The following is a 17,691-nucleotide window of genomic DNA, read 5'->3' on the forward strand; positions in this document are numbered from 1 at the left end:
TCTGGATTGTTGTGTCACAAATTAATGGGGATGAGGTCTGCCTGCCTGGGAAGTATATCTCCCATCACCAAATCCCTAAATAGGGCCAGGTGTCACAGACTCTGCGTTGGAATCATGTCCAGGCTTCTGTTGAGCTCAGAGCTCTCCCAGGCTCTGGGGACACAGCAGCTTGCTTGCACTCCATGGCATTCCAGTTGCTGCCACCTCTGGAGCTGCTTTGTTTTGGAGAAGCATGGGGTCTGTGCCCAGCCTTGTTGCAGGCAAACCCTACCTCTTCTATGTAACTATGACTCTCAAATTCTGTTTGTAAAGTAAGATGGGAACACTTATTCCCTGTCTGGGGAAACATTTAAGAGCTTCACGTGATGACATAGTTAAAAACCCACTAAATGCTAGTTCCTGCTGCTTTAGAGAGGAACTCATGAATAACTGGCAAGGCCCAGAATTCCTGTCCCTCTGACCACGTGCCATGAGCCTCCTGGGTGTAGAGTGCTTTGAATAAAGTAGGGCAGAGCAAGAGAATTCCCATTCCTGTGGTCAGCTACTTGTCAGCACTCTCTACCGTGTACATGGAGAGGTCCCTGAAGCGTGGGTTTTGCTTAATTACACACACAAGGAAAGAGCTAGGTCTCTTGCTTTCTCCAGATGTTAGCATAGTGCCTGGCCCACAAAACTGCTGTTGGTAAGAGCTTGATACTGAAGAAGTATAGCAAAGTAAAAACAAAATTCGAGGCTTTTAGGCCCAGGCTTGGGAGTGTGGTCTTTGTGGCTTAGTGCTCCAGGTGCTGGTCATAAAACAGATAGCGACATTCCTTCCTCCACCCACCCGCTTCCTGGGTTCAAAGAGTGTTCATTCAAAGAATGGCACCCTGACCATTACCGGAACCTGCAATGCAAATGTGCTATCTTTAGGGGCTCTTAGATTGTTAGGGGCTCTTAGAAACTGTCTTGAGGGATAACCTGACACTTGTGACTTTGCACTTCCTTGTGACTCTTAACTGGTATTTTTGGTATTTTCCAACAACGCCCTCCCCACCTCCTTGAGTTGTGGTTTCTTCCTTTAAATACCCCCTTACTCAGCTACTTGGGGCGCCACGGTCCTCTACCCCTGCGTGGTGTATGACCATGGGCCCGAGAGCGCTCTTGAATAAAAATCCTCTTGCAGTTGCAGCAAGACCGTTTCTTGTGTGATTTGGGGTGTCGCCTCTCCTGAGTCAGAACGTGGGGGAGTCCTCACGTTGTGGGTCTTTCAATACCACAGAAGCTTGCTGGCTTCTGTGGAGAGGCTGGGATCTAGTGGAAAACCCTTCCCAACAAAAGACCCCAAGTTTACTGACACACCCTAGGCTGGTCAAGGTCTGCTGGAAGAGACTCTCATGGAGTCAAAACCTCTAGCATTTGTAAGGCTTGTAACTTAAATTCAGGTACTTAAGGATATGTTAGTAGTTTGGCATATAGGGAACATAGAGTATTGAGCTACAACCCCTACCCCGGCCCCTGACAAAGCTTAAAGTGAGACTTTCTGACCCAGCCTGGTTATCAGAAACACTGTAAAATGCTACTTACACTTTTCTACACTTGATACACTTCCTTATGTCTCCTGAGTAACGGGAGCTGGGAAACACAGCTGACAAACTGTCTCCTCATCTAGTTAATATGAGAAGCTTGGCAAACACTCCAGAGAGAGGGCTCAGGAGGTAAAAACACTGGCAGTACAAGCCTGAGAAGCAGAATCCAATGTTGGAGCTGTGCGGTGGTGGCACACGCCTTTAGTCTGAGCACTTGGGAGGCAGAGGCAGGAGGATTTCTGAGTTCGAGGCCAGCCTGGTCTACAGAGTGAGTTCCAGGACAGACAGGGCTACAGAGAAACCATGTCTCGAAAAACCAAAAACAAAAAAAGAAAAAAAAGAATCCAATGTTGAATGTGATGGTGCATTATCTACGAAGGCACCCTGGAGCACACAGTGGTGCATCAGCAGAACCCAGAGACCTGCTTCAACAACAGACCCTGAAGGTTGCCCTCTGATCTCCATATGAAAGCTCTGGCACATGTGTTCCTGTACTTATATTCACATCAGGATGTAAAATATATTTTATAAAATGAAGAGAGAAAACAGTATGAGCACACTTCTACGAAACAAAGAAACAAAGTCTACAATTAGGACCAGAGGGCTTGAGGGGCTGAAGTGATGGCTCAGTGGGTAAGAGCAGTTACAACTCTTGCAGAAAATGGAGGTGCAATTCCCAGCACCCACACAATAGCTCAACTCTAGTTCCACTTCTCACCTCTTCAGGCTCCTGTACGTATACGTACACATACATACAGTCAGACATACACAGGGAAAGCAGGCAGGTGGGCAGACTGGCAGGAAAAAACAGACCTCTAAGACCAGCTATGATGGCATATGTCTGAATCCTAGGACCCAGGAGGCAGAGGCAGAAGTCAGCCAGAACTATATAGCAAAACCCTGTCACAAACAAAAGGGCAGATATTGAGCAATTCATAGAATTATGCAAGTTTTTGTGCTTTGTGTTTTAAAACCAAAGATAAAAATACAGTGAACACAATAAATATTTATTGAATAAATAACATCTTTCAAGTGCCTTAGACAGATTCTCTAACTTATCTAAGTTCTGAACAGTGTAACATAACAAAGACAGTGGGACAATGCAGACATCTTTGGCTCCATTTAACATGAGGGCCATACTGATCATCTGATTTCTCTCAGGCCATATGACCTCTGGAAAATGGCCTGATATCATTTCCTTTTCTACAGAGTTAGCTGCCTGGCTTCTAGTTCCACCATCCTGTATCAACTGGTTTTTCTTCTATGGATGCCTGTCTTCTGACTCTTGGGCCAGTTCAAGGCAGTAGAGTCCATTTAGGATAAAGGCCTGGGTTCTACTTACTTTTATGAGAAAAACCAGACTCAGTAGACCCCAAAATGGACCAGCAAAGGCAGATGATGGGCCCTGGATTCAGAAGTTACTGAGATCAGTCTTTTTAGTTTTACAGAAACACTGTCTGAATCTCCTCTACTCCTCCCCGAGGAAATTCACGGTAGACAGGCTCCCCAAAGAACCTGACCTGGTCCTCTGACTAACTGGAGCTGAATACAAAGAGCATTGTGGGTTGACTGAGAGTCTGTGATGGGCAATGGAGAGTCTGGGGCTCCTCACACTTCTTCCAGACTCTGATGGTGAAACACCAGTTACAGCTCGCCCAGTTCTCCTTCCATTGCCCTTACCATGACGTACAGTTCTGCCAGACCTACCACCGAGGCAACAATCAATGCAGCCAGCACTCTCTGCAGGTGAGAAGAATTAGGGATAAGAGCTGTGGGTCAGCACTCAAATCTGCAAGCCCTTAGCACCTCTAATGAGGATTGAGATTCCCTATTCCAGTCCCTAAGTCATCAGTTCTCAACCTGTGGGTCACGACCTTTCACAGTGGTCACAAATCAGATAGCCTGCATATAGAGATTTACATTGTGATTTGTAATAGCAAAATTACAGCTATGAAGTAGCAAGAAAAATAATTTTATGGTTGGGGGTCACCACAACATGAAGAACTGTATTAAGGGGTCACAGCATTAGGAAGGTTGAGAGGAAAGGAGGCTCCTGGGATTGCTACCCACCCCCATGATTACTGGGAACCTAAATGTGTCCATGTTGATTGCATCAATATATGCAACTGATTAACCTGTGCAGTTCCACATACACCCTCCTTTCCCATTAACCCAACAAGGGCACTCTGTCCTGCCCTGTGCCTACTCACCGAGGCCATTTCTGTGAAGACATACTGGCTTCCTAGGTAAGTGCAGACAAAGGCAGCTGCCACTGTGATAATGAAGTTGAAGATGGTGACGACCAGAGCCTTCACTGACCTCACTTTGGGAACAGTTCAGAAAGGAAGCATTTAGGCCAGCATTCTCAGGGAGGACAGATTACCCCAGAGCTGCCTCCCCTACCTGATGTGTTCTCTTTACAGACCAAGTCTGAACGTCTTACACTTCATCTCATAATAGTGCATGTGGTAGGAAGGATGGCCATGACCAACCCCAGGGAGAGGTTTGAGCAGCCCGGGCTCTCATTCTCAGCACCTTACCTTGCTTTCCCAGGTCACTGAGAGTCCCCCCACACTGTGCATCCTGGGAAAAAAGTAAACAAACAAACAAACAAACAAAACATAAAACAACAACAAAACAGATGATTTCAGAATGAGCAGTTCAGGTCCCCTTTACCAGTTCAGCCTCAGCCCTTTTTATTTCTCAACACATCAGCTCTCCCTTCCATGGGTTCTTTAGCCTGGGACTTGTATGATGCCTTTTAGATCATAGAGGAGGATCCAGGCTCCTAGGACCCATCTACCTTCCTATGTTATCGCAAAAACATGCCAAAGAAGTCCTGTCAGGAAAGACGGGCTACAGGCACACCTGTGATCCTAGTATTTGGGAGGCTGCCTGGGCTACAGAAACCCTTCCTTGAATAAAGAAGAAAGCTCCACGGCTCATATCCATTTCTATGACATTTAAGAATGAGTCACCAAGGGGCTGGAGAGATGGCTCAGTGGTTAAGAGCACCGACTGCTCTTCCGAAGGTCCTGAGTTCAAATCCCAGCAACCACATGGTGGTTCACAACCATTCGTAATGAGATCTGACGCCCTCTTCTGGTGTGTCTGGAGACAGCTACAGTGTACTTAGATATAATAATAAATAAATCTTAAAAAAAAAAAAAAAAAAAAAAAGAATGAGTCACCAGGGCTGGAGAGGTGGCTCAGAGCCATCTGTAATGGGATCTGGTGCCCTCTTCTGGCATGCAGGCATACATGCATACATGCAAACATAGCACTGCATACATAACAAACAAACAAACAAACAAACAAACAAACCAACCTTAAAAAAAAAAAAAAAAAAAGATTCAGTCACCATCTAAGCCCAGAGTCTCAGTGAATACACTGAAGACTCGTCTTGGTCCACATGGAACATAGGCCTTACAGTTCTACAACAGTGTATAGACTAAGTTCGAATTCCCATATTTTTCTTTTCTTTTTTGAGACATTGTCTCACTATATAGTTCTGGTTGGTCTCAAATTCATTTGCCTCTGCATCAGAAGTACTGGGGTTAAAGATGTGTGTCATTACACTACCCTCGCCATTTTTTTAGAACATACACCGAGCAGTAGGCCCTTACCTGACAAGTGACATTGCGAGTGATCCGCTTATACTCTTCATTGGCTAGCTGTATCTTAATCTTCTCTAGCCGGGCAACTAGCTCTGGATTCTAAACAAAAATAACCACGTGAGAAGAATGATATTCTTTTACATATTTCTTGCTACAGGGTTCCAAAGACCACTGTACTCCTAATGGTGCTGGGACACCGCATACCTGTTATGCTTCCACTGCTTTGGAAAATGGTTTACTGAATCTCAGTTTCCAAAGCCGTCAGAGGCTTCTCTCCCTGATCTTAGATTCCCAACAGCTTTTGGTTTTGTTTTTTTAAATCCTTGGTACATGCACATAAACCCGAGCAGCAGTACATGTGTGCAGGGAAGAGACAACCTTTGGGAGTCAGCCTTTCCCTCCACCATGGGGGTCCTGAGGACAGAACCCAGGTTGCCTGCCATGCCTGGTAGCAAGTGCCCCCACTCACTGAGGTATTTCACTGGCCCCCAAATTTTATGTATTTATTGGTGCTAGGGCCTTGTCAAGCACTATCCCACTGAGCCACAGCTCAGCTATTCCAAAGAATTAAAATATAAGATTTTAAACCCAAAAGCTGATTAATAAAACCTGTACTCAACTCTCACAAATCTCTCTGTTACATACCCGGGGAGGCTTCACAATCTCTGGAAAGTAGATTTCACTGCCTTCTAGGAGTTCATGAAGATATAGCCTGGACTCTGGAAAGAATAAGGTTCCACATAATGACACGTGCAGCTGAGGCTGGAAAGCTAAGATGACAGAAGTGGGTAGCCCTAATTTTTACCTAAGTAAAACACGGCCATCCCTGTTAATTCATATATATTTCACATTTAACTCATATATTTCATATATAACTCATATTTCACGTTAGTTAAGATGGAAGTAGTAAACCTGGGGTTTATGAGAAGGCTTTTGGACTGGATATATGAGAACTCGGTAGGCACTCGAGAGTGATGGGGGGAAAATACGCCTCAGAAGGGATTAGATCTGAAAAGAACGTGGCGACTCTTGATTGGGAATCGCTCACTTCTTTCTCTCATATATAGATATATTATTGAGACAAGGCTGATATATATATATATATATATATATATATATATATATATATATATATATATATCAATATATATCATGTAGACCAGGCTGGCTCAGAACTCATTATGAAACCAGTCTAACCTTAAGCCCATTAAGATACACCTAGCTGTCTCTTGAATTCTCATGTACTTCATCTAGACCACAACTCACAATCTTACTGCCTCAGCCCCTTGGGTTTCAGGTACGTGCCATGCCCAACCTTGTGATCATTTTCTTTCTCTCCTTGTGTTTATTCAATTATTTTTCATTTTACTCAAGATAACTTTCAACTAGGAAAGATTTAGGACAATTCCACCTAAGTATTTTTTAGTGCCATAGAGTGGACTTTAACTGTCAGTCTTCCTTACCAACCCTACCTCACCACTACCAATGGTAGGTTATTTCTGTGAAAATAATAGACCTGTCCTAGTCAGGATTGGGTTGTGATGCTAAACACTCAGCGGACACTGTATTAGAGGATCTTTTTCTAAGATTCTCTTAAGTCTGAATAGTTGATCATCTACCCTTTGCACTTCTGGCCAGAATATGTTAACTCTGGCAAGGTAAGTTACATGCCAGTTTACCCTATTCCCTACCTTAACATTAAGTAAATAGGTCTAAAAAGGAGAAATTACTTCTTTACAATGTCTAGAACTACATGCGACTCAATCCAGATCTTTCAATAGTTTTTGTTGTTGTTACCGTTTCCCTACCCTCACTCCTAAACTGGGGCTTGTACCTTTACCTTTGAGATGGAAGGAAAAAAAAAATCACTTTTCCCAAACACGATATGCTCACTATTGATATATGGCCCCCAAATGGAGAAACTCAACCTGTCAGATAGTACTGGGCTACAATCTCGACTTCCTAAAAAAAAAAATTCACATGGACTTAGGTGGCACTAAAAGAGGACTCAACAAAATCTGAAAATACGTTTTGTTACACACGAAGAATTTTCACGGAAGTTAAGATGGAAGTAGTAAACCTGGGGTTTATGAGAAGGCTTTTGGACTGGATATATGAGAACTCGGTAGGCACTCGAGAGTGATAGGGGGGAAAATACGCCTCAGAAAGGATTAGATCTGAAAAGAATGCGGCGACTCTTGATTGGGGACCGCTCACTTCTTTCTCTCAGGTGCTGATGCAGATCTCGGATGAGACGGAAGGAAACCAGGCGCCGGGGTCCCGTGGCGTTATCACTGCCCGCGTGTTTCTTTCCTAGAGCAGCCTCGAGCTGGGCACGCAGCTTCCGGGGGAGCTGCTCCCGTTCCAGTTCTCCGCCAGGACCCAAAGCGCGAACCAGTCGTTCGCCGGCAAGCAAGGAAGACGCCATTTCTGCCTCACGCTCTGATCAGGTGATCCCAAACTCGGACTTCCGCCCACAGGCGCCGGATGTAGCTGGAAGAGCCCACGCGGCCGCGGGGGGCGGGCCCGAGGGGAGGGGCTTAGGCGCGGGGCAGTGTGGGGCGGGGGCGGGACGGCGCCCCGCCGCGGGTCGGGCCCTGTGTCAGCAGCCGAGCGGGCGCTCGGGCGGGACATGGCTGCTTGTGTGGCCCGACGGGCCCTAGCAGTGGGCAGCCGCTGGTGGTCTCGGTCGCTGGCCGCGACCCGAGGGTCGAGGCCACTGTGTGCGGTCGGTGGAGCAGGGGCCCTTCCTCCGGTGGCCACAGCGACGACACGAAGGCATCTGTCGTCCCGGTGAGGGACGGAGAGAGGGGGCCAGGGAGCCGGGCCCAGAATCTAGGGATCGTTTTTTACCTAGCTGCTAAGGAAGCCAGGAGGCCTGACTCTGTTTGGGCAGCCGGAGTGCCACCTGAGAAAGGGTCCCGAGGAGGGAGCCGACACGGGCTGCTTGGGACATGTGCCAAGAGCAAAGAAGGGAGCACTGCCCAGGGCCCTGGCAGTGCTGGGCAGCTCCGAGGGAGAACAAGTAACGCTTCTTAAGCGAATCCTGCCTCCCAGGCTGGGGTCCCCGGCACCTGGAGTGGGCTGCCATTTAATACAACTACAGGGATCCCCGGGCCCTTTTGGGTCAGTGACTCTCACAAATATGCTATTCTGTGGGAAACAAGTCGATTTAAGTGTCTACCTTTGTGGGTCCTGTTTCCATGTGACCTTGGGGAGACTGATTTTGCCCATGTGACTTGGGAAATAGGGGTTGAGGCTGGGGGGTGTGTGTGTGTAAACAAAGCCTTGTAGGGATCAGACAGGATTGAAAAGTTGGCTATGAAGTTAACATTTCCAAAGTAACATTACAGTACTTTGATGGATCCATAGCAAAATTAATCCTATTTAAAAGGATAAGTTGATGGAAATGACCTGATAGTGGTTAAGGGAGGTATTTGCTATTTAAGACAGGTAAATGTGAAAAGACACTGGGTGGAGACACGGCAGTGCTAAGTGCACCTTGTGGGGTACCTTTGAGAATCTAGAAATGCTAGGTCCTGAGGTCAGGGTAAAGACTTAGAATTTACAGCACAGGTGAATGTGTAGAATTGGGAGAATCATGCTGTATAGCCAGATGGGCCCAGAACCTGTTATTTTCCAGCCTTAGCCTTAAGAGCCCTGGGATTACCGATGTGTGGAACCATTTTTGGTTCAGAACAATTCTTCCAAGTAGCAACTGCCAGGCTTAGTGAGTATACTGCCAAGCAGCAGTGGGTAAAAGTAGAGACAGAAGAACTGCTTGCCTTAAAACAAATGCTTTTTGAGCACCTCTTACACACGAGGCATGTCTTTCAGGTCTTTAATGGGCTCAAGGCATGCACACCAGGAACTGAAATGCAAAGTTGGAAGGATGGTTAAAATGCCGGGGGAAGACCTGGAGGGTGGGTGAAGGTGTGCATTGAAACAGGATATGCAAGCATGACTTTGGAAATGCTAAGTAAAGATAGAAGGAATGAAGTTTGGAGTAGTCACACAAAACCCTGGAAGACTGGGAGAACTTCACCATTTAGATGCCCATGTCTGGATCTTAACCGAGGAAAAGCAGCATCCTGGGCCTTAGCTGTCATTGCCCTGACCCTGCAGAGTACTAGGGGGCTTTGTTCACCTGTTTGATTTTTTTCCTGGCGAAGGACTGCTGTCTTCTCAGGGTTTCAATTGCTTTATCTTTTCCTTCCCAATCAGGAACCGTGCAGAGGGCAAAGTGCTGGAGACAGTTGGTGTGTTTGAGGTGCCAAAACAAAATGGAAAATATGAGACTGGGCAGGTAGGTACTGTGCTAGGTCTCCCCTCATTTTCATGGACTATTCTGTTTCTGAATGCAGCTAAGTCTGGTCAGAATATTGAATCTCAGCGGTATTTGTATCTTTTCATTCTTCATCCCTTTGCCCACTGGTCTTAGAGACAGATGCCATCTGCTGAGCTACACCCCCAAGTTTCAGTCCATCTTCATTTTGACCAAGATAAATTTTGGACTTGTTTTGAGGCAGGGTCTTCTGTGTAGCTCAGTTTAGCCTTGACTCATTCTGTAACCCACGGTGACCTTGACATTGCAAACTCGTTCCCTCATGGAATACTTGTGTTACAGATGTGTGCGACCATGTTCAGCTCAGAATCACAAATTAAGAAAAAACAGGGTTTTTTGTTTTTTGGTTTTTTTACATTGATTTATTTAGAATGGGTATGTGTGTGTACACATGCGTGTGTGCATGCGCCCAGGCATGGAGATCAAAGAACAACTGTGATAGTATGTATTCTTACGTGTGAATGCATGTGCACTAGAGTCACAAAACTTGTTATATATAGATTTCTGGAGATATGTGTATATTAGCATCAAATCCCAGCACTCCAGAAGCAGGGGCAGAAGGATCACTTCAAGTTGGAGGTCTAGTGTAGTGATACTCTTAAAACACAGTAAGAAGCAGGAGATGTGGCTTGACTGGTCAAGGCACTTGCTGAGGAAGCCTAGAAGTAAAGGTGAGGACAGAACTGACTCCAGAGTCACATAGCCCCAGGTAACCCAGTGCCTCTGACTTCCTTGGGTCCCTGCACCCAGATACAGATCCACACATATAACTAAAGTAAAACAAATCCTGAAAGCAGACAGTTACAATCAGTGGCTCTGCGCTGCAGTAAGAGGAGGGCAGGGCAAGGAAAGTTCCCTGGAGGCCAAAGGTGACCTGAAAGGTTGGGGTCAGCCTGGTGACAGGCATGAGAATACTTCAGTAGTCTGAGGACAAAGCTGGGGAGACTGCTGTAGTTGCTTCCACCCAGGCCACTGCATGGTCGGGGCCCACTTGGATGGATCTTTGAGACAGCAGGCTCATCGAGATCTCTCTCCTCCTAGCTATTCCTCCATAGTATTTTTGGCTACCGAGGGGTCGTCCTGTTTCCCTGGCAGGCCAGACTGTATGACCGGGATGTGGCTTCTGCAACTCCAGAAAAGTAAGTTTCCCTATCTTGTCTCATGGTGTCCTCAGGTGGCCTGACTTGTGGCAGACACATGCAGTTGGGGTAAAAACAGCATCCCTTGGGCTTTAGAAATAACCCCAAGCCAGGCATGGTACTGTACACTTTAATCCCAGCACTTGGGAGGCAGAAGCAGGAGGGTCTCTGTGAGTTCAAGGCCAGCTTGGTCTACAGAGTGAGCTCCAGGACTGCAAAAGAGCCAGGCCTTGGTAGAGGGACCCTGTTTCAGAAAACAAAACAAACAGGAACAAAACAAAACAACTCAACCAACTAAAATAAAGGAAATAATCCCAGAGTGTTTCTTTAGCACTCATCCCCATAGAGACAAAAGTGCTATGGGGTCTAAGTCTATGGGGTCTCTGTGGGCCTCCCCAGAACTGTCTGTCCTTCCTTTTTATAGACTCCTGCTGCTTTTCCTTTTTATATTCTGAACCCCAGAGAATGTTTTAGGGAACAGTTTTCTTGATTTATTTTCTTACTTTTTTTTTAAAAAAATTTGTTTTTATTTTGTGTATATGGATGTTTTGCCTGGAAGTGTCTGTGCACAGTGCTCACAGAGGCCAGAAGAGGGCGCTGGGTCCTGAGACTGGAATTAGAGATGGTGGTGAGCTGCCATGAGTGTTGGAAACCAAGCCTGGGTCCTCCAATAGAGCAGCAGTGCCCTTTAACCACAGCCGTTTTCTACCCCTTCTCCTTTATGATTATTATTGAGTTTACCTTTTGATTTGTCTCAATATTATTTATTACATGACTCTGGTTGCCCTAAACACATGAGATCTGTATGCCTCTGCCTGTCAACCGAGTGCTGAGGAGGGCATGAGTTTCCACACCAGGCTATTCTTAATCCCTCCCTTTCTAAAGATTTCATTTTTATATAATGTATATGAGTGTTATATCTGCATGTAGGTCTGTGTCCCACATTCATGCAGCGTTCCTGGAGGCCAGAAGAGGGTATAGATTCTTCAGAACTTGAGTTAAAGACAGTGTGAACTTCTTGTGGGTGCTGGGAACTAAACTTGGGTCCTCTGGACGAGCAGTTGGTGCTCTCAACCACTAAGCCCTCTTTCTAGCCCTGCTTCTTGGTTTCTTGATGCACAGTTGGACATCTTTCTGTTAATCTCACACCGTCACTGGAGTACAGTAAAAGAGGGAAGTCCCACAAATGATCACCCTGGGGTGAAAGAAGTATAAGGTCCTTGTGGTCTTGGGGTTCGGGGAACAAGTGGACTCTTTTGTCTTGGTCCTCTTCAAGGAGGTGCCCAGAGCGGTAACCGCATGGCCCTAGAGAGAGACTGGGGAGAGGCTGGCTGGAGGTGCGTTGAGCAGAAGTCCCTTCAGATCATGAACCAGCCCATTTAGGAGAGGAGATGGCAATTAGCTGAGCCAGGCACAGCGTGTACTTCTCTGGGGTGATCTGGGCTGCTTCTCATCCCACAGAGCAGAGAACCCTGCCGGCCATGGCTCTAAGGAGGTGAAAGGCAAAACTCACACTTACTACCAAGTGCTGATTGATGCCCGTGACTGCCCACATATAGTAAGTAAGCAAAATGCCTGGGCCTGGGGTCCTCCCCATGGGAAAGATTTTCACTCATTTAGGGTCAAAATGGGGTCAGAGAGAGGTTAGGTCAGCTCTGGGCCTTAAGGCCTCAGGACTGGGTAGTAGCTAAAGAACCTTTGAATCACCTTTTGCTTTAGTCTCAGAGATCTCAGACAGAAGCTGTGACCTTCTTGGCTAACCATGATGACAGCCGGGCGCTCTATGCTATCCCAGGTGAGGAGTTAGCATTCAAATGGTACCTGAGGAGCAGAGGTCTGGTGTCCGAGGGAGAGGAATCTGATGTCTTGTCATTTGCTGGGAGGGATCATGGTACTGAGAACTGTGGTGCCAGGGTTGCCTACCTTGGGCAGGACTAGAAGGTATTTCCTCTCAGTCTCTCATTCCTCTGCTCTGTAAGTCTTACCAGCTCTGCCTCTCTGTGCCAGGCTTGGACTATGTCAGCCATGAAGACATCCTCCCCTACACCTCCACGGATCAGGTTCCTATTCAACATGAACTCTTTGAAAGATTTCTTCTATATGACCAGACAAAAGGTAGTCTCTCAGGAAAAGGGAAGGCCCCTTCTTCTAGCAGAGTTTCAGAAATAACTGGGAAGGAGTTTCTGGGAGGGACAGCTGGAGGGTGGGTGGTATGCCCAGGACTCTGGACTGGACTAACCCATTGTCTCTTCTAGCACCTCCTTTTGTGGCTCGAGAAACGCTGCGGGCCTGGCAAGAGAAGAATCACCCGTGGCTAGAGCTCTCTGACGTGCACAGGGAGACCACCGAGAACATCCGTGTCACAGTCATCCCTTTCTACATGGGCATGAGGGTGTGTGCTAGCCTGGGCTTCTTCCTGCAGGAATCTTCTTCCCAGATTCAGTGTGCTATCCCGGATGGACTACAGGGCTTGGGGCGGGAGTGTATCTAAACCTAAATCATCCCCTGTGCTTCTGCTTTCAAGTGCTCATGTGCATGTGCAGGGTAGGGTTGAGGTAGCCTCTTGATAATGGCCAGCACCATTTCTTAGAGCAGGAAACCCATAGACCAGGAAGTAGTCCTTCATGCCAGCTCCATCTCTCCTCTGTAGAGGGAATCTTTCTTGTGAGAAATAGATACATACTTGCCTAAATCAGTGTGGATTGATTGTCACACTTAGTATTTAGTAGCCAAGTAGTTACTGATCTCTGTCTTGCCTCACTCTAAGCTAGGCCTGCAGATACAAGTATAAAGGGAAGACTTCCTGCCTGTTAGCACTGAGACCCAGGGAATGTCAGCATCCATCAGAGCACAACAGGAAGGGCTGTGAGAAGGACAGGGCCCAGGTGGCAGGAGGAGGACAGGGCTGTCAGGGACACTGGAGAGAATAGAGCCCTGGAGTGGTATTCTGCTAGCATCCAGTTCTGTTGATTTTGACAGGATTGTAGAGGGGAAAGAACAGGAAGGGTGCGGGGAGGCTCTTGACCATAGTTCTATCACATTCGTCATTGGCCCCAGACATTCTCAGCTTAATCAGCCTCCGCCACCTTCCAGGGATGCTTCACTTGAAATATGTTGATTGGAACAGACTTAAGTCTCATCCTCAAACTTTTCTCCCTCCAGGAAGCCCAGAATTCCCACGTCTATTGGGTGAGTGTCTCCCTTGGCCGGGGCTCAGGAATGGTCTGGGGGGTGCTGTGGAGGCAGGGTGGATGCAGCCATCCACACTGTTAAGATGTTGATGTCAGCCTTTGTTGCTTTTTATCTGGAATTCTGGGTGGGCTGGCCCAAGGATCATTCTCCCTCAAACACAAACTCTTTCCCTCACAGTGGCGCTATTGTATACGCTTGGAAAACTTGGACAGTGATGTGGTACAGCTCCGGGAGCGGCACTGGCGGATATTCAGTCTCTCAGGGACCCTGGAAACAGTTCGAGGACGAGGGGTGGTGGGCAGGGTGAGCATCCTTGGGCCACTATGGCCTCGTTGCTGGTCCTGTTAGCAGGCCTGGGAACTTCGGGTATGTTTTCTTCCTCTCTGGTATGGACAGTATGTGTTCCTGTATGTGTGTGTGTTCCTGTGTGTGTGTTCCTGTATGTGTGTGTGTGTTCCTGTATGTGTGTGTTCCTGTGTGTGGTTTGAAATCTTACAACAGCTGTGTGGGGCAGATGAAGGGGAGACTTAGAAGCTAGTTAATAAGGGACTGGGAATGTAGCTCAGTTGGTAGAGTGCCTACTTTGCATCATGAATTTGACCCTAGCACTGCATTAACTGAGTAGGTTTTGGTGCCTATATCTTAGCACTTTGGAAGTTCAGGGTCATCCTTGACTGCCTGGGCTACATGAATCTCTGTCTTGAAACACATACCTCTGGAAAGCTGGGCCTCTGCCAAAGCTGCAAGTACTCTTAACTGCTGAGCTCTCTGTCCAGCCCATGCTGCTGGTGTGGTGGCGCACGCCTTTAATCCCAGCACTCGGGAAGCAGAGGCAGGGGGATTTCTGAGTTCCAGGACAGCCTGGTCTACAGAGTGAGTTCCAGGACAGCCAGGGCTACACAGAGAAACCCTGTCTCAAAAAAAAAAAAACCAAAAAAAAAAAACCAAAACCAAAACAAAGAAAGAGTCAGAGGGATCAGAGATGTGCAGCCATATCTGGGCACATGATAAATTTGACATCAGCCTGGGTTACATGATCCCTATTGTTTAATAAAAGCAGAACTATGGGCTGGTGAAACGGCTCCACGGGTAAAGGTGCTGCCAGGGCTGCCAGGGCTGCTGACCTGAGCTTGCTCCCCGAAACTCACATGGTAGAAGGCAAGCATTGACTCTCTGAAGTTAGCTTCTGTCTTCTGACTTCCATACATCAGACAAGTTGCATGTTTGTGCAGGAATGAACACACACACACACACACACACACACACACACACACACACACACACGAGATTAGGCACCTCCCCCAACACCTCCCCCCAATAACAAACAAAAGCACTCTGATTTTGGAACATGCACTGACTGTGACATGTCTCCCTGCTTTCATACATCTACTGGTTCTTGCTTTGATTTTATGTTCCCTGCCGATACTACCCTGTCTCTAGAGAGATAAGGCCACAAGTATATTAGTCTCATCCAGCATCATTGTTAGAAGAGACTTGGAAAAGTAGGGGGACAAGTAAACATGGCTTGGGTTGGGTGTGTGGCACACACCCATAATCCAGTAGCATGGAAATTGAGGCATGATTATTGTTGTGAGTCTGAGGCCAGCTTGGGCTACATGTTCTTTGAAAAAAAAACAAAAATAGGGCTTGCCTTCAAATTCCAGCTATATATTCCATTATTTTGGACTTTTTTTTTTCATTTTGTTTTGAGACAGGGTTTCTCTGTGTAGCCCTGGCTGTCCTGGTAGGTACTCTGTAGACCAGGCTGCCCTGAAGATCCTCCTGCCTCTGCCTTTGTAGTACTGGGATCAAAGGTGCGTGCTTTTACACCCAGGTTGGGCAAATTATGTAACCCAGTGTTTCTTACTGCTAAATTAGGGATCACAATAGTACTTCATGGTCACCAAGAGAATAAAATCAGCAGGCAGAGGGCCTGATATTGCGTCTGGCACTTGTTCCTCTGAGTGAATGTTGTGAAAGAGGTTTTCAAAGAAAGTCTGCTTAGCACCCATCTCTTGGTGCCCCGTTTCCTTTTCCTAGAGACAGAATAAAAGCCTCAGGTCATTGGCCATGATGTGGGAGGAAGTCCTGAAAGATGGTCATTGTAGATGTGTCTGCTGTCATGGTTGCTTGGGTGAAAGATCAACACATAGTGGCCCCAGGGTGCAGAGAATGGTTCTGGGGCTTGGCCTGATCCATTTTGCCTGAATTCTTTTAGGAACCAGTGTTATCCAAGGAGCAGCCTGCATTCCAGTATAGCAGCCATGTCTCTCTACAAGCTTCCAGTGGGCACATGTGGTGAGTGAGTGTATGCTGGAGTGTATGTTGCTCAACTCCACAGAAACTGCCAGTTAGAACAGGAGAGCTGGGGCTGGGTGTGGTAGGTGTACACCTACAGTCCTAGCACTTGGGAGACTGAGGTAGGTTTGTGAATTCTAGGCCAACCTGAACTACATAGTGAGACTCTATTTTGGCTCATGCCAACAATAACAAAAACACCTGAGTAAGCTGAAATTGTGGTCAGTTCAGCAAAGGCCCTGGGATGAGCACAGATGGGTGCCATTCATTGCTGTGTGGTACTATCTGGTTTTTATGACTCTTAGATCCTTACAATTTGTGGCCTAAGGACTTAGGTCCCAAGACTTGAGACTGAATTGCTAGTATAGTTGGGTTCCCCCCTTAATCTTGAGTACGGTGGGACACTTATGTAGTATGTATCCCAGTGGCTGTGCTTATTGTGTGTGGTCAGAGGTTCTTGGATCTCTTAGATTATAATCCCAGCTCTGGCTCCATCAGAGGACATGGGACTACACAGTTCAAGAGGCCTTTCAGTTCAGACCTTACTCCCTCTAAACCAGCTTCTCCAATCCTCAGGGGCACATTTCGTTTTGAGAGACCTGATGGCTCCCATTTTGATGTCCGGATCCCACCATTCTCCTTGGAAAGCAATAAAGATGAGAAGACCCCACCCTCAGGCCTTCACTGGTAGGCCAGCTGAGGCCCAGGTTGGCCCTAAGAACAACAGCTCTCAACCCATAATTGCTGCAGAACTCTAAACCTCTCCCTACTGTGAAATTCTTTTTTTGGAAGGAGATTGTAACTTTTCTTGGAAGACCCACATAAGACTCCTCCAAGGTTGGCCACTGTCCAGGACACCAAGTTCCAGCAAAGCTGTCAGGGAACTGTTCAGTTGTCCAATGTTTTCTGGAATGTGAGGTGTGGTCAATAAACCAGTGCTCACTTGGCCACCGCGGCCATTTTTGTCTCCAGGGTCTCAGGCCCCCTTGCTGGCCCTATAGGAACTCTTAGTTGCTTTTCATGCAAAATTTCTTCTAGGGAGCTGCTGGCTCTGCTAGGGTGCGTCTTCCTCAGAGGCTGGTAACAATGAACAGCACTGGACTAAGTTCTGGTCTCTCTACCCTCCGCCCAGTGTAGAGGAGGCCAGTTTAGAGTTGGACTGACCTGACTATAAACACGGATTACCCACCAGCACCCCTGGCTTCACTAGGCCTGGAGAAGAGTGAGGCCAAACCAGTCAGGTTTCCTGGAGCTGTGGGCTTCTGAGCACTGAGCAAAGCCTGTCAAGCATGCAGACCACAAGTGCAGGAATTCAGCCAGGAAGCAGCTTAAGTTATGGTCAGTGACCAAGTCAAGCTGCTTTTGGAGCTTCTTTCAGGCCAACAGGAGCCAGAGAATTGGGCTGCATTTTGCCCCAGGTCTTAGGATTCCTTCACCACTATAGTCACTGTTAGAGGTCCTTTCATTCTTGCATTATTAAATCTCAGTTCTAGTTCTTCTGAGTATTGTTCTTAATCTTCCACCAGGGGGAG

At 47.0% G+C, this 17,691-nt stretch overlaps 2 protein-coding genes across 2 annotated transcripts; one reads left to right on the forward strand and one right to left on the reverse strand.

The window, feature by feature from the left end:
• Nucleotides 1-2,554: 2,554 nt before the first annotated feature.
• Tmem199 (transmembrane protein 199) lies at nt 2,555-7,674 on the reverse strand. Its single transcript, XM_021177521.1, has 6 exons — nt 7,403-7,674; nt 5,831-5,904; nt 5,195-5,284; nt 4,109-4,151; nt 3,779-3,891; nt 2,555-3,308 (listed from the first exon to the last, which is right to left on the reverse strand). Exons 1-6 carry the CDS (start codon nt 7,611-7,613, stop codon nt 3,213-3,215), a joined length of 627 nt encoding a protein of 208 aa, XP_021033180.1. The 5' UTR covers nt 7,614-7,674; the 3' UTR covers nt 2,555-3,212.
• Nucleotides 7,675-7,744: 70 nt separating this feature from the next.
• Nucleotides 7,745-17,656, forward strand: Poldip2 (DNA polymerase delta interacting protein 2). The gene is made up of 11 exons (XM_021178261.2): nt 7,745-7,978; nt 9,410-9,491; nt 10,572-10,669; nt 12,131-12,227; nt 12,389-12,464; nt 12,677-12,784; nt 12,925-13,061; nt 13,832-13,858; nt 14,039-14,164; nt 16,080-16,159; nt 16,736-17,656. The coding sequence occupies exons 1-11, from the start codon at nt 7,818-7,820 to the stop codon at nt 16,848-16,850; spliced, it is 1,107 nt and encodes a 368-aa protein (XP_021033920.1). The 5' UTR covers nt 7,745-7,817; the 3' UTR covers nt 16,851-17,656.
• Nucleotides 17,657-17,691: the final 35 nt, after the last annotated feature.

This window comes from Mus caroli, chromosome 11 (assembly GCF_900094665.2).
Source record: "Mus caroli chromosome 11, CAROLI_EIJ_v1.1, whole genome shotgun sequence".
NCBI lineage: Eukaryota > Metazoa > Chordata > Mammalia > Rodentia > Muridae > Mus > Mus caroli.

What these genes read in the sequence shown, in the direction of transcription:
- Tmem199 (XM_021177521.1), bottom strand. Translation starts at nt 7,613, where the DNA reads ATGGCGTCTTCCTTGCTTGCCGGCGAACGACTGGTTCGCGCTTTGGGT. An exon ending in AGATTGTGAAGCCTCCCCGG is followed by an intron (nt 5,285 to 5,830) that starts GTATGTAACAGA and finishes ATTTTTGTTTAG; the next exon opens with AATCCAGAGCTAGTTGCCCG. An exon ending in TCTTCACAGAAATGGCCTCG is followed by an intron (nt 3,309 to 3,778) that starts GTGAGTAGGCAC and finishes TCTCACCTGCAG; the next exon opens with AGAGTGCTGGCTGCATTGAT.
- Poldip2 (XM_021178261.2), top strand. Translation starts at nt 7,818, where the DNA reads ATGGCTGCTTGTGTGGCCCGACGGGCCCTAGCAGTGGGCAGCCGCTGG. An exon ending in GAAAATATGAGACTGGGCAG is followed by an intron (nt 9,492 to 10,571) that starts GTAGGTACTGTG and finishes CTCTCCTCCTAG; the next exon opens with CTATTCCTCCATAGTATTTT. An exon ending in GCTTCCAGTGGGCACATGTG is followed by an intron (nt 16,160 to 16,735) that starts GTGAGTGAGTGT and finishes TCCAATCCTCAG; the next exon opens with GGGCACATTTCGTTTTGAGA.